This window comes from Chrysochloris asiatica, unplaced genomic scaffold, assembly GCF_000296735.1.
Source record: "Chrysochloris asiatica unplaced genomic scaffold, ChrAsi1.0 scaffold00074, whole genome shotgun sequence".
NCBI classification, from domain to species: Eukaryota; Metazoa; Chordata; class Mammalia; order Afrosoricida; family Chrysochloridae; genus Chrysochloris; species Chrysochloris asiatica.
The window spans coordinates 375,432-391,268 of NW_006408592.1; the positions used below are offsets into that span (position 1 = coordinate 375,432).

General features: G+C 35.1%; 1 protein-coding gene across 2 annotated transcripts in view; it reads right to left on the minus strand.

Moving 5' to 3' along the window:
* Window positions 1-1,750: 1,750 nt before the first annotated feature.
* Window positions 1,751-15,837, minus strand: part of TMEM135 (transmembrane protein 135) — a 282,194-nt gene continuing 268,107 nt past the window's right edge. The window contains exons 11-14 of one of the 2 annotated variants that reach the window (XM_006864950.1): window positions 14,778-14,854; window positions 5,755-5,853; window positions 4,917-4,984; window positions 1,751-2,862 (exon numbers count right to left, since the gene is read on the minus strand). In XM_006864950.1, the coding sequence (XP_006865012.1) occupies window positions 2,730-2,862; window positions 4,917-4,984; window positions 5,755-5,853; window positions 14,778-14,854 (377 nt within the window). In that variant the 3' untranslated portion in view covers window positions 1,751-2,729. The remainder of the gene's footprint in view (window positions 2,863-4,916; window positions 4,985-5,754; window positions 5,854-14,777; window positions 14,855-15,837) is intronic. The other variant, XM_006864949.1, reaches the window with a different exon arrangement.

Consider the following 15,837-nt stretch of genomic DNA (forward strand, 5'->3'; position numbering starts at 1 on the left):
TAGGTTCCAACTCATAGTGACCCTTCAGTCAAGTAGGTTCCAACTCATAGTGACCCTTCAGTCAAGTAGGTTCCAACTCATAGTGACCCTTCCTTTATAGGACTTTCAAGGAATGGCTAATGAGTTTGAACTGCTGACCTAGCAGTCAGCAGTCCAGAGCTTATCCTACCCTACAGTACTTAGCTATCAAAAAATTATAGAAGAAACCAGAGACATTTATGGAAAAAAATATATCCAACTCAAAAATTTTATTTCAGAAATTAACAATAGTCACTGAAACTGGTTGAAAACTAGTTAGAATCTAATAGATTTGAAACAATTTGTTCTCTTCTAGTTATGGCCTTTACTTGGCTGGCATCAGCTCTAGGGTTTTAGTGATATAGGAAAAAGAAAGGAGACAATAATTATATCACTGCTCCAAATGTACTGTTTCTTAGAGCACAGAAAGATGCCAAAAAGACTAAGGGAGCACATTAATATTTAATGAAACCAGTTCTAGTAGAAACTTGCCATAGGAGAGATTTATTCATTGTATAAATGAACTAAAAAACAAGGTTTTGGCACAGAAAGATCTACTTGACTTTATTTATGATGTCAAGAAGTTGTCAATCAATATGTGAATAGTTAGAGGTAGAAGGATTGCCATTTTGATTGTCTTTAAGAACAAACAAAAATTTCTTTGTGTTTGCTTAAGAGTAACACTTTGCTGCCTGTGTCAATGAAATCACACCAGATTTCTCTATTCATGGTTGCAAATTAGTTAACTATTCAATGAAATGATACACTCATTATTTTATTCTGCTTTATGATGGATTTCATTTTACATTTTATAGGAAATAAAAGGTGACTGTAATTTGTGTTTAAAAAAAAAGGAAATCATAGAAATGCACCATTTTGACCAGCAAAATTTTACTAAACAATCTCAGCAAATTTCAGTAGAATATGCCTTTTAATTTTATACTCTTTTAATTTCAATAAACACAATATAATTTACGGATTAAAATGGCTTTCTTTTAACTTGACAGAAAAATACTACACACATAATTTCTGAGCAGAGAGAATGAGGTACAGGGAGCAGGACTTTCTCACTGCTGTACTTCATTTTTAAAGTAAATACAGTACCAATCATCATTTTGATTCTAATGAATAAAAGTTTTAAATGCAATTTATTAACCATTTTTGAAGTCTGAAACCAAAACAAACCCTTAACAGTATTGCCTGAAGATACAAGTCAAGTCTAATACATTAATCACTACGCAAAGTTTTGGTCAAATCAGAGTAGCTCTCTCTGTTACCAAGATGTCAGAGTTTGTCTTTTTGTTCAGTTTCAATTTGCCATAACAACCAAGGATAAAATTACATATAAATAGAAGTATACAGGACTTCATGAAATTGAATATGGGAGATTAAGCATTTTTAAAGTCTGTGTAATTCCTTTTGCAACACAAGTTCTGCTGCATAATTCACAATGGTCTAAAAACTTTTCAGCAACAAATTATATTAAAAAAATATACTATCATCCTGATATGTTACATACTTGTAGATACCAACCATTTAAACCTTTTATTAGCTTAGAAAAGTAAAACTTTTCCCTGAAAATCTCTAGAAAGTTTCAGTCACAGCTGTCCTGAACTAACTTTCATAATCAGCAGTAACTATATTTTGTAACTTCTTTATTTGAATATAGCAAAAATGGTGATAATAATTATTTTCTTTAAATAGAGGCTGGAGAGGGCCTAAATCCAAATAGTGGATTTTTATGTTCGTTTTTAGTTGTGAAGCATCCATTTATATTGGTGAAACAGTTGAGAAGAAAGAAACTGTCGAACTTGCCAAAACTATTTTAGTTCTATAGGCTTCTGATCCCAACTAAAACAACAATGATACACAAACTTAGATATAAAGAATTCAGTCCTTATAAATGAAAACACACATAATAAATATGAAGGAGGTGTACAAGGAACTTCATGTTTTGAAATATTCAAGTGTAATGCTTCTGTAAAAGACATTTCAACTTTACCAGATGTACTAATTTCCATTGGTTCCTAACCTGAGCTGCCAAAGAGCCCAATGGTCACGCAGACAGAGATGATTTATCAGTGGGAGAAAGAGCAAGGATATCATGGCATTCATCCAAATGATATGAGACTCACATTTGTATCCCTGAAGTAAGAATGGCCACTCACTCCAACTAAATTGCTCTATACTAAAGCAGCATTTTTTGTGAAGAATTACTTCAAATCCATATTCTTTGACCACTAGAGTTATTGATCAAAAATTAAAAAAAAAAAAAAAAAGACCAAATCCATGTACCCGTGGATCCTTAAAAATCCTAAGATGTAGAAACATTCTTAGCTGTGACCAAGAATTATATTGGAATGAACCAAAGACATCTTTTAAAGTAATTTTAAGTATATTCTTATTTGTTATTACAATTCTACATAGATTATTTAAATTGCTTATGGACATAATTTAATCGATAATATATTATGACAACCACTAAGGTGATCCAGAATCCGATTCCATCTACAGAGGGAGCTTAATTATTAAGCAAGACCTTCCTAAAAAGCTTCAGTATTTCTGATTGGTAGGAAAAACACAAAAAGAACATCTCTCACTGAAATAACACTGAAGTTCAAGCTCAGGCTCCTCTCTTTGTGTTCAACATAATTAATTCTCCAGGATAAGATAATGAAACATTTAGTCACATTAATAAATTACAGTCATCTTCAAGAAAATTCTATGGGTAACTCTGGTGTTACAGTCGTATATCTTGGATCCAGCCTGGGAATGAAATCCTGAAAGTGTTTAGATGCACCAGTATCAAAAACATCAAGAACTTTTCTGTTCATGACGGCAAACCTGTAAAACAGAAGAGACAGTCAACAAATTCTTAATGAAAGTTAAAAAAATAAAATAATTCATACTAACTGACTTACGTTTCGTGAGCCAGGAAAAAAGGCCAATATGGTATAAGACCTAAAGTCAACTACTGATTCAGAAGTCATACAGACATGCTTCCTCAAGATTCACTGTACCATATTTTATTTAATGTCAAAATCCCCAGGACTGAAACCTCAGATATCACCATCATTATTTTAAATATTTTTAGAGTTATTTCTACTAGATTGTGTCACACAGAACAAGTTCATTACAATTTTTGTGATGAATGGAATCACAGGACACTAACTAAAAACAATGGGGCAAAAACTCTCAAAGACTGTATTCCGAGTTGACAAACATGCCACATTTTAGTTCTAAGATTTTTTGGAAAATGTAAGTTAAATTAATATCAAAATTGGCATCATAATATTTCACAATTAAAAGAAAGCACATCCAAATGTGTATATATTTAACAATTATAAGGCAAATTGTTAAGTGCTGTTCCGTCAGTTCTGACCCATAGCGACCCTGTATAGAGTTTCTGAGGAGTGGCTGGTGAGCTTGAACCGCCGACCTTGTAGTTCAAACTGACTTTGCAGTCCAGTGCATTAACCCACAGCACCACACCAGGACCCCAATAACACACAGATTTTCAAATTTCTAAGACTCAACAGAGTAAGGTTAGGTTTAAATTAGACTTACAGTGCTATGTAGCAACTAATTATCAATTAATAAAATGATTTTAATCTAGATCACTTCAAATAGCTCAAATACTACATAGAACAGAATAGTAAAATACTTTTATTAAGTTTATCATATTTGATTCATAGCTCAGTATCTACTTTACCATAGAAAGTTCGTCATATTTGATTCATATCTCAATATCCACTTTACCATAGAAAGAACAGTCCCTCACGAAAACAAAAAGTTTCACAATCATTTTATAGAAACTGCTTCTTTTTCTATGATTGGTTCAAACACCGTAATTGAAAGCAACGACTCAAAATGACACATGTATATCAATGTCCATTTCAGCATCATTCACAAAAACTGAAAGATGTACAACTCAAGTACCCATCAACAGATAATAAACAAAACCTGTACGGGCATAGTGTATACAGGTACACCGAGGCAGGCCAAGTGCCATCAAATCAATTCCTACTCACAGTGACCCTGCTATAGGTTTGCTGTGGCTGTAAATCTCTGCAGGACCAGACAGCCTCGTCTTTCTCCCACAAAGCTGCTGGTGGGTTTGAACTGCCAGCCTTGCAGTTAGCAGTCCTGTGCTTATCCTTCAACACCACCAGGGCTCTTTGTATATGGGTACAGTGAGATATTATTTGGCTGTACAGAGAAATGAAATCCTGATTCATGAAATCCATACGTGGGTAAGCACTGAAAACAGGATGAGTGAAGTAAACCAGACACTGAAGGAGCCCTGGTAATGTAGTGGGTTACAAACTGGGCTGCTAACCTCAAGGTCAGCAGCTTGCTTCTGCCAGTTGCTTTCTGGGAGAAAGATGAGGCTTTCTGCTCCCATAACGATTTGGAGTCCTGATGTAGCTTTGTAGGATAAGCACTGGACCACGAAGTCATCTGAACCACAAGGTTGGCGTTTCAAACTCACTAGGCACTCCTTAGAAACCCTATGCAGAGTAGCTATAAGTACAATACAACTCAATGGCACTTAACAACAACAACAAAGACAAATATTGTATGATCCTACTTATATATCTGGAAACAGGTGTATCTATCAAAACAAAAGAAGACTGGTGATTACCAGGGGGATGAGAAAGTGGGAGTGGGGAAAATCATCACAATGACAACTTAAAATTGGTGAATTTTGAATCAGATTGCAAAGTCATTTGAACTGCAAGGTTGGTGGTTCAAGTTCACCAGCTGCTCCTTGGAAACTCTATACAGGGTCGCTATGGGTTGGAAATGACTCAGCAGCACTTAACAACAACAACAACAAAAGATTTCAAAACAAGGAAATGCATGCTACATAAAACAAAAACACCATAATCACTTACTTGCCCTTAGTGAGCCTTAGAAGGAACTTCCAGTAAGATGGCCGCAAAGTCTGCACTTCCATAACAGCCTGAGATTCAAACATTGAATTGGAGACTTACTTTACTAGACAACATTATCAGCAGTTTTAGCCAACAGATTAAGTTCTAGCTGTATTTTTATTGCTCATCGTATTTTTAAAATGACAGCTATTGCAATGATATATTTATGCTTAAGTCATTAACTATCAAGAAACTTTGTAAATATACTTTCAAATATAAATGTTACTTTTAACATAATATTTAGTAGTCATTACTATCAGGACATATTTACTCATGGCAGACATTTCACCAGCTATGAGTTTTCAAATTGGCAGTGTTATTGTGAGAAAGCAAGTAAAAGCTGCTCCAAAAACTTTGCAAGCATCTTAAAATTATTAATGATGATGATTACAGAGTTTAGGCAGAATGAAAATACTTTTATTAAACAAGATCTCCCCTCTCCCCCTTCCTCATACCCTACGCAAAACCCAGGAAATAAAACTGTTCTTATCTATGCCCGTGGCATCTTTTATCTGGAAGAAAGATAGTTAAATCGGGGCAGTCTACCTCAGGTATGGAGCACTCATTTACATAAGATGCACTCTAATTTAAACCTACAGAGTGGTATGTTCATAAAACAAGACCGGGCCCATTAAGTTAACATGTTCTTCATGGATTTGGATTTGAAACAAAACAAAAATAACATAAAATGTAATAAACATAAATGTTTCCAGGTTTTTAGTCTTCTATTGATTGGTTTAATGCACATTAGAAACAAATATAACTATCTTATTTCAAAAGGCCTATACTATATACTTACTGCCTGGAAGCAGATAGCAGTAGAGATGGAATAGATGATAGTATCTGCATGGGGAAAATAGGGAACCTTGCCTGCTTCAATGCCTTTGAAATACATTGTCTGTAAAACAAGTTCATACAAGATTTACAAAGAAAACAATTTTAAGTACTATTAACAATATACCTGAGCAATATTTTTTTTTTCTACCTTTCCAAATTCTAACAACCCTTCAGAGCTCAAACCCTGTCTCATTACCATGACAGCATTTAATGTCAACCCCTCCTTTATTTCCTTGCTCCTAACCCCAGCTGAAAGTAGTAACACTAAGCTGTTACTTCTAACCCTTTGATGTCATTTATTCCCTGGTGCCTTTTTATAGTGTTTAAGGTTTACTCTTTCATTCACTCATTCATTAATTTAATAATGTCAACCACATGCTGGGCACTGTACTTAGAGTGAGGGATTAAAAGTGAATAAAACCTAGTTAATGTATTACAGTAAGGAGCTCTGGTAACGTAGTGGTTACAAATTGGGCTGCGAACCGCAAGGTCAGCAGTTCGAAACTACCAGCTGTTCCGTGGGAGAAAGATGAGGCGTTCTGCTCTGGTAAAGATTTACAGCCTCAGAAACCCTGCATAGGGTCGCTGTTGAGTTGGAACCGACTCCACAGCACATAACAACAACGACAACAATGTATTACAGTAATTACCAATATACTCTGATGAGGGCTCTAACAGTGGTATGCGCGAGCACGTGCATGCAGGTGTCCAAGTAGACTGTCTTTAAAACCTACTCCAGTCCAGGGTACTCAAATATTTATTGAGTGAATATGATGTTTAATAATAATACGTCCTATGATTTACATAAAAAATCTCCATATAAGTTACCATATACAAAAAGAAAAGTAACAAAGAAATGATGAGAATATATTACCTATGAATCATTAAAAAGTATATAATGAAAAGTAGCATAGTGGTTGTTGAGTCGGGCTGCTAATCTCAAGGTCAGCAGTTTGAAACTACAGCTGTTCCATGGGAAAAAGATGAGGCTTTCCGTTCCCGTAAGGATTTACAGCCTCGGAAACCCTGTACAGGGTCGCTATGAGTCGGAACCAACACTACAGCACATAATCACCACCATCACCAATATGTAAAGTAGGGTGCTAGGGCTTAGGATACATATGAATTGTAAAATATGAACAAAGTTATAATATACTTAGGAAACAAGATAAACATGTGGGACATGTTCTATTTCAAAATATGAAACATTATTTTGAAAATAATGTAACAGTAGCTAATGAGCTACATAAATGCTGGAGTGGATTCATGTTGAAGAAAATATAATTCAGATGTGACAGAATGGCACACCATAGAACTGCATATGAAACAGGTATCTGAAAAATGAGCCAATTGTATCTACTGAACCAGATCGTAAGCTAATGACGGTCACAGATGATATCCTAACTACTCTATGTTTACTAGCACCTAGCACAATAATAAGAATACAATAATCACTCAAGAATTACATATATTTGACTTATAAGTTTCTAGTTTTTATATATTTATCATGTAGTAGTAAAGCAGCATTTTAATATAAAATTAACTTCAATTACAGAAATACGATTTTCTATTGCACTGTTGTTGTTAAGGGCCATCGAGTCGGTTCTGACCCATAGCGACCCTGTATAGGGTTTCCGAGGAGTGGCTAGTGAGCTTGAACCGCTGAACTTGAAGTTCAAATGACTTTGCAGTTTGGTGCATTAACCCACAAAGCCACACCAGGACTCCTTCTATTGCATGGCAGGCATTAAATCCACAAATGGACAAGGTGAGCTTAAATTTCTATCCTGCTTCAAGCCACAATCTCCAGTCTGTGAGTAACTAAATTACTGAGCTTCTAGTCTTGCCTCCTTGTAATCCATTCTCCATTAAGAGCCAGAATGTTCTTAAGATGTCCATTTCCCTGCTTGAAACTCCAATGGTTTCTACTTGTTCTGTAAACAAATTCAAATTCCTTACCCTCAGCTTTTACAATCTTACATGACTTGGTTCCTCTCAAAACCCTTCTCTTTTTCTCTCATCCTCCTTTTATTTTATCTGTTTCTCACACTGGTGCATAAATATATACACAAACACATTTACTTGAGTAAAGCAAATTCTGTTAATGTCGTTGTTGTTGTTAAGTGTTGTCAAGTCAATTCTGACTCAGAGACTCTATAGGTTTTCCAAGGGGCAATTGGTAGATTTGAACCACCAACCCTGTGGTTAGCAGTCCAGTGCTTAACCTATAACGCCACACCAAGACTCTGTTAATGTCATTAGGAACAGAGATTTTAAGTGTGAAATCACTTTTTCAAAAATCAAACAAGTATCATGTTGTCTAGAAAGGTCTAGTGAAAGGAGATGAGGATAGGATTCTTTTGATTCAATAGTAGGTAAATGTTAGCGTCACTAATTGTGATGGTCACAACTGTAAAGATAGAAGTTCTGCAACATAAAGGGGGGAGTAGTTAATCTTACATTCCAGGAACAGAGAACCCTAGGACCAGCAAGAGAGATCAGCAGGAGCAGAATGTGGGACCCTCACCAGAGCAGTTAAGGACTCTAGACTCATGGAAAAAGAAAGGCTATGTGCTGGAGGCCAGGAGGCAGGCTTGCAGAATGTGCCCTTTGGTTGTTTAAATGATTATATATTCCTGAGTGTTTATGTGTACATCAAAAAAAAAAAAAATCAGAGGGAATAGAAGCAAATACTGTTAACCGATGAAGATTGCATAGAAGATTGCAATCATTGCAATGAAACAAAATATAATAGGTTGAATGCAAAACTGATGTTCTCCCAAAAAACTATCACTCAATTCACAACAGAAGCTTTAAAAAAAAAAAACAAGCAAGTCAGAAATCTGAAGCCTAGAGTTGCTCGGGGCTGTGCCCCTCTGGCATGACAAATGACCATTTGTCAATTCTCCTTTCCAGACTGGTACTGGAATGAATATCCTGCCACCAGGGGCATGGGTGAAGGAAAGCAGCAACCTCAGTAACAGCCCTTCTGGGGTAACAGGAGTAGATAGAATGGCACTAGTGATAGACACTCCAGTGTGATCCAGCCATCTGGCTTTCCCAAATCTGTGTCATGGTGGGGGGTAGAAACCAAGGGAAGCTGTCAGTAGGTTCTTATGAGTGTGGAACATCAGCTAGCAGTAACAGCAGAGAGTTAGGCTTGTCTCTGAACTCATTTGCATCACTTAACTCTAAAGAACATCATGATGAAAAGAAACTTCTGGAAGTAATTGTAAAAGATATAGAGGTTTACGAATCATCAGAGCAGTGGACGTTTTCTGCTTATTCACCAATGAAAGATGAACCTAACATGTCAGGCATTTATTGCCTGAAATTCCCAACAAAGATGTCAGAAAACTAGTATTAAGGTGTCTCAATGACATAAAGGAAAACAAGGAAAAATTTTTAGAAGAATTCAGGAAAACAATTCAAAAACAAAACAAGAAACTTAATAACAAGATAGAAACATTAAGTAAAAAAAAACAACAACAACAACTAGAAATTCCAGAGTTTAATAATAAAATAACAGAAATAAATGACTCCATGGAAGAACATGAAAATAGAATGAAACAGAGAAGAATGCTATAGAAAATAAAACCCTTGTGATTACTCCATATGAAGAACAAATAGGAAAGAAAATTAAAGCAAGCATACAGATTCTGTGAGACACACCAAGAGGAACATGCACAAGGGGAATTCCAGATGAAGCAAGGAAAAGAAGTTCAGAAGCAAGTTTTAAAGAAATAATGGCATAAAACTTCCCAAATATCCTTAAAGAAGAAGAGATTTTCATCCAAGAAGCTCAACAAACTCCATATAAATTAAACTCTAAGAGAAAAACACTAGGACACATAACTGAACTTTCTAGAAACAAAGATAAAGAAAGACTTTTGCGAGCAGCACAAGATATATGAAGTATCACCTACAAAGGGGCTCAATAAGACTAAGTGCTGATTTATGCCCAGAAACAATGTAGGCAAGAAGAGAATAGGGTGACATGCAGAGTCTTGAAAAAAACGAACTGTCAACCAAGAATAATATATCCAGCAAAATTGTCACTCAAAAACGAGCATGTAATTTGGACATTTCTAGACAAAAATTAAGGGAATTTATAACTACCAGAACAACCTTATAAGAAATATTAAAGGGTGTCCTCCAGAAAAAAAAAAAATTAACTAGACCAGCCAACCAATCAAAGCATTGCCATTTAACAACCACCTGAATACATATAGCAACAACATTAACTTAAAATGATATTACAGGGGACCCAGGAGGCAAGAGTTGTAATTGATGGTAACATCAAAATAAGAAAGGGAATGATTGGTGTCAAAACAGAATTTTCGCATGCTAAGGAAATTAAGGTGATTTCAGTACATAGTGTTATAAATGGAGGATGTTAAATTTGTAAACCACATGTGTAGCCTTAAAGTATATAAATCTACTCACCAAAGTAAAGGGAAACCAAGACTCACTAAAATAAAAGGAGAAAAATCTATTTTCAAAAACTCAATACTGATGATAAAAAGGAACAAAGAAGACAACAACCTCATTAAGACAAAAAAAGTATAACAAAGTGACAGAAGAATATTCTAATTTATTGATAATTATAGTGAACATAAATGGATTAAATGATCCAATCAAGAAACATTGTGACAAAATAGGCTTTCAATATGACCCACGCATATGTTGTCTAAAAGAGGTATACCTACAACATACAGACATCATAGGTTAAAAGTCAGGATGGGGGAAAATAATATTAAGCAAACAGTAATAAAAAGGGAGCAGGAGTGGAAGTATTACAGAATAAAAGGATCAACGAGTCACGCAGCCTGAAAACTGAAATTTATAAAGCAAACACTTAGAATTAAAGGGAGAAGTACATCTATAAAATGGTTGGAGGTTTTAATACACTACTTTTTGAGGGACAGAACAACTAGAAAGAAAGTGAATGAAGAAAGAAGATCTGAATAACCGCAGACATGCCCCCTGCCTCAGTAGTAGTACAGTATACACTGTGCTACAGTAGATATGTGTCTCAAATAGACTAGCTTACAGCTGAAAGTTTCAATACATTTTAAAATCTTGTAACCAAACAAACCATCTTCTCTGACCATAATAGGATGAAGAAAAACAAAGTCAATAAAGACTAATAATGAAAAGTAAATAAAAATTCATGGACGTTAAATGACCCTACTAAAATACCAGGGGGTCATGGAAAAATAAAAAGAGTTAAAAAGCTACTTATAATTATGAAAGTGATAACACAACTATCAAAACCTTAAGTAGTTGTGAAACACTGCTTAGTCAAATTCAAAGACATAAGAATACCAAGACATTAATTTCTGTTTTTACTATGTTGCTATTTGCACTCAAGGTACAAAAACATTGAGTAAACTGCTAGAATGTTAGCCCAAGCCAAATATTGTAGTCAAAATTTAACATATGTATCTATGCTTTTCCTTTAAATGACAGTTTCACTTAAGAGTGTAGTTGATGAAGAAGTAATTGTATTACATTTTGGCCCTAGAGAACACATCTCTTTTTTAGACTCCTGTGTGACCAAATGAGAGGGACAGCTACTGTGCTTTGCTGCACATCCAAGTCTGATAGCGTAATTGCAGATGTGTGACTGAGTTATGAGTAGACCTGGCCACTCTTCTCAGACCATTTTTGTTTGAAAGAATGACTAACAAACAATGGCTTTTTAAAGTTAAACATTTTTCCGACATTTTCCCAAATGAATATTGTCACTTCAATAAACAACTGACAATATTTATTGCCATGACAAAATGCAAGCTTTTATGCAGAAATCAGGATTATGGAGAACCATGAACTTGAGAGCCTCTCACCAGATGAGAGGTGGTGACATTGATAAATCTGAACTTTTTGATATTGTTTATTTTCATATGCCAACTTCAGAAGTTCTGTAATACTTGGTGAAGCAATTATTTGCAAATGGTATTTCATTATGCATAGCTAAAAATCCATTCTCTGTAAGAGAGACCAGTCTATTTTAATGTAACAGTATAAAAAGTTTGTTACCGTAGTTTGAGTCTTCATTTTAGTTATCTTTAAGACAGGTTTTGCTGTAGTATCAAAGAAATGCATTGTTACCTGAAACTGTATTATAATCTTCATTTTCTCTTTAAACCAAAAAATCCCCTGAAGCCTTAAAACCAAACCATTTAACTTAACTCGGTAAGAATGTCAGCCTGAGCATTTTGCTCTTTTAAGAACTGTATGGGATCAAATTGACAACAGGAATTCAAAAGATTAGACAGGAACCTTATTGGAGCACTGAGTTTCTTAATTGGGGAAGAACGATTCAGAAGAAGTTAAGAGTGTTTGTACAACTCAAAGAATGTAATCAGTGTTACTAAATTGTACAGGTAGAAAATTGGTGTATGTCTTGCTGTGTATTTTTTCAACAAAATGAAATTATAAGATTTCTTTTTAATTGAAAAAAGAGAAAGAAAATCTAAAGTCCTAATATTAAATTGGAAATATCAATATTTTTCTAAAGTATTCTCTCTATAAAACAGAATGAGTCCTGCTGTGGCGCTGTAGATTAATGCACTAGACTGTCAAATTGGTTTGAACTGCAAGGTTCGCAGTTCAAGCTTACTAGCAGCTCCTTGGAAACCCTATACAGGGTCACTATGGATCGGAACCGACTCAATGGCACTTAACAACAACACAACAGAACGAAACATTTTTTCCTTATTCTGTCCACAGGAAAGTCCAAGCAAGAAACAATGACTAACTGGCAACAAAACCCCTTTAGCACTCAGACTGAAGCCTCTAGATACCACTTTTCAACTAAAAAATCACTAGGACCACTTAAAGAAAAGACTGATCCCATGTCTGAGGTAGAAAATGTTCCTGATGAGCCAGGAATAATTCCTCTTATAGAAAAAATGCTTTCTAAATTACAAGGAGTATATCAAAATTAAGCAGGAGTCAATTTAAAGAGGTTCTCAAGGCCTAAAGTGGGACAATTTGGGCATAATGACTGCAATGGGTTGAAGTAAATTAAATATGTCAAAATCTGTGTCTTCATAATGTACTTGAAAATAAAGACTCATAAGTCAAGTTTGCAAGATGCAAGGAATTAACTCATTCTGAACACCAATAAAAAAAAAAAACCAAAAAAACCTGATTTTTGCCTTTTCTAGAAAAGAAAGAGTAACAAAACTGCTGTAAGGAAAAGTACTGATTTTTAGGAAAACTACAACAAATGAAACAATGATTCAATTATCACCAGTTTGTAACTCTAATGAAATAACCAGTCCTGGTGTGGCACTTTAGCACTCGACCTCATGGTTGCTTTGAAATGCAAAGGCAGTGGTTCAAACTCACCAGCCACTCCTTGAAAGCATACAGGGTCACTATGAGTGAGAACCGATTCCACAGCACTTAACAACAACAACAACAATGATCATTAATGGCTGCTAAAAAGATTAGGTGAAAGGCTAATGAAAAATCTCATGTTGGCTCTTCCAACACCTGACTCCACTGAGCAATCTTAACATCACCAAGAGAGACAAGATGACATTCCTAAATCGGTTAAGCCTTGGACTGCTAACAGAAAGGTTGGCGGTACAAATCGATCAGTCACTCTGCAGGAAAGTAAGGCTGTCTGCCACCATAAAGACTTACAGTCTCGGAAACTCTAAGGAGTTTCCCTTATGGTCACTAGTGGAATCAACTTGATGGAAGTTGGTTTGGTGTTTGTGGTTTTGGTTTAATGGGATGCACCACGAAGTTCACCTGCACAGTAACTCTAAAGTACTTCTGCCAATCCTCTCCAACATTCCCCACCAAAAAAACCCCACTGAATTGAATTTGCTTAACCTACTAGATCAAATTAACAGTTTACAGGAAATACATGGGTTAAAGAAACATGTTAAACACCACCAGCAAAATCCAGAACCTGTTAAATTCCATGTAACTAATGACCTATTTCTTCAGCAAATAAAAGGCAAGGGAAAAAAAAAGAAGAAAGGGGTTACCAGCTGCTATAAATTAAAAGAGACTTTTGTTTGGATACCAATTCAGATTGGAAAAAACAAAAAACAACTATGAAGGAATCAATGAAAATGTAAATTTTAATTCAATATATGATCATATTAATTAATTTTTAAAAAAAAAAAAAAAAAAATAATTTCCCCCCAAAATTTATATTAATTAATTTTTAAAAAAAAAAAAAAAAAAATAATTTCCCCCCAAAATTTATATTAATTAATTTTTAAAAATATATGATAATGTTGACGTTTTTGTTTTTTAAGGAGTCTTTATCCTTTATCTTTAAATCTCTAAGGAGTCTTTATGCTGAGTTGTTTACAAATGAGATGGTGTGATGCCTAAAATTTGCTTTAAAATAATTCAGCACTAGGGAGGGGGTATAAAACCAAACGCCAAATGCACTGTTATCGAATCGATTCCAACTAATAGCGACCTGGTATAGGGTTCCTGAGCCTGTAAATCTTTACAGAAGCAGTAAGTGTCATCTTTCTTTCACAGAACACATAGTAGGTTTGAAATGACAACCCTGTGGTTAGCAGTCCAATGCTTATCCTACAGCTCACACAGACCAAATGAAATTATTCATTGAAACTGGATGATGGATGAGCAACAGTTAAGTAAGCTATACTTTCTACATCTATAAGAGTTTAAAAATTCTCACACATGCATACAAAAGAGGAACTGACTTTTAAAATCCTTTCCTAAGATTAGAATTTGCTTCTGATTTCTAGCTAAATCATTTAGACAGGGTCCTGGTGTGGCACTGTAGGCTAATCACTGGACTGCTACCTCCAAGGTTGACAGTTTAAATCCACCAGCCACTCCTTGGATCCATAGACAGGGTCAATATGACTCGGAATCAACTCAGCAGCACTTAACACCACCAACAAATCAGTTAAACAGCAGCTCAGAAAGCTCTCTACAATTTGAAAAGATCCAGGCTTAAAATTTTTTGCTTACCTCCACCAATTTAGAAGCTAAGTACATGGAAATTGTCGTGCTCTTATAAAACATCATTGATATACCTGCCAAAAATCCTGAAAAAAGAAGTCAGGCAAAAACTGATCAGATTTCAAAGTACTGTCTTGTTTTTCAATTATCTGAATATGCTAATCACTTCACTTAAATAAGAAGAAAGCACACTGGTACTTGTTAAAAATCCATTTAAACATAGTAACATACTTTATGATTTTAAAATAGGTGAATCGGCATTATTATATATTTTTAATTAAATTGACCTGCGTTAGGAACCAAAACTTTCTATATACGTATTATAAGATACTTAATATTTTAAGTTAATCTTAACACACACACACAAAACAGTGGTCTTATCAAATATAATCACTTAAATTATTTTTATTATTTTAAGGTTTTTATTGTGAATTGAGTAAAAGTTTACAGGGCAGATCATATGTTTTATATTCAACAAATCATACACCCTGTTTAATTATAATGATTATAATCCCCTCCATGTACCAACAGTTAACAGTATTTGTCTCTATCCACTTTTTAAAAAAAAACAAAAAAAACAAAACAAGAACACTCAGGCATATATATTAATTTACACCACCAAAGGGCACATTCTACAAGTCTGCCTCCTGGCCTCCAGCTCTTAGTCCCTTCTCTTCCCATGAATCTAGCAGCCCCTCCCTCTCTCCATGTCCCCATCTCTGCCTCCATCTCCGGTGTCACTGGTTGTGCTCTTCTCCCCTGATGGTCCTAGGGCCCTCTGTTTTTGGACTGTAAGATTAACCACTCCCCTGTTTTTGTTACAAAATGTCTACCTTTACAACTGTGACCGTTGCAATTAGTCATGACAACAATTACTCACTATTGAATCTTACGAATCTTATCCCCATCTTTTTTCACCAGACCCATCTAGACAAGATGAAATCTATCCAGTGAGGACTCTTTCTGTCCCCCTAGACTCTTAAATTAAACTCCCTCTTGAAACCTTGTAAGCCAGTCACTTTGTGCCTTTATTGTCCCCTCATTTTAGGTAGCCAATGTCTAAGTTGCC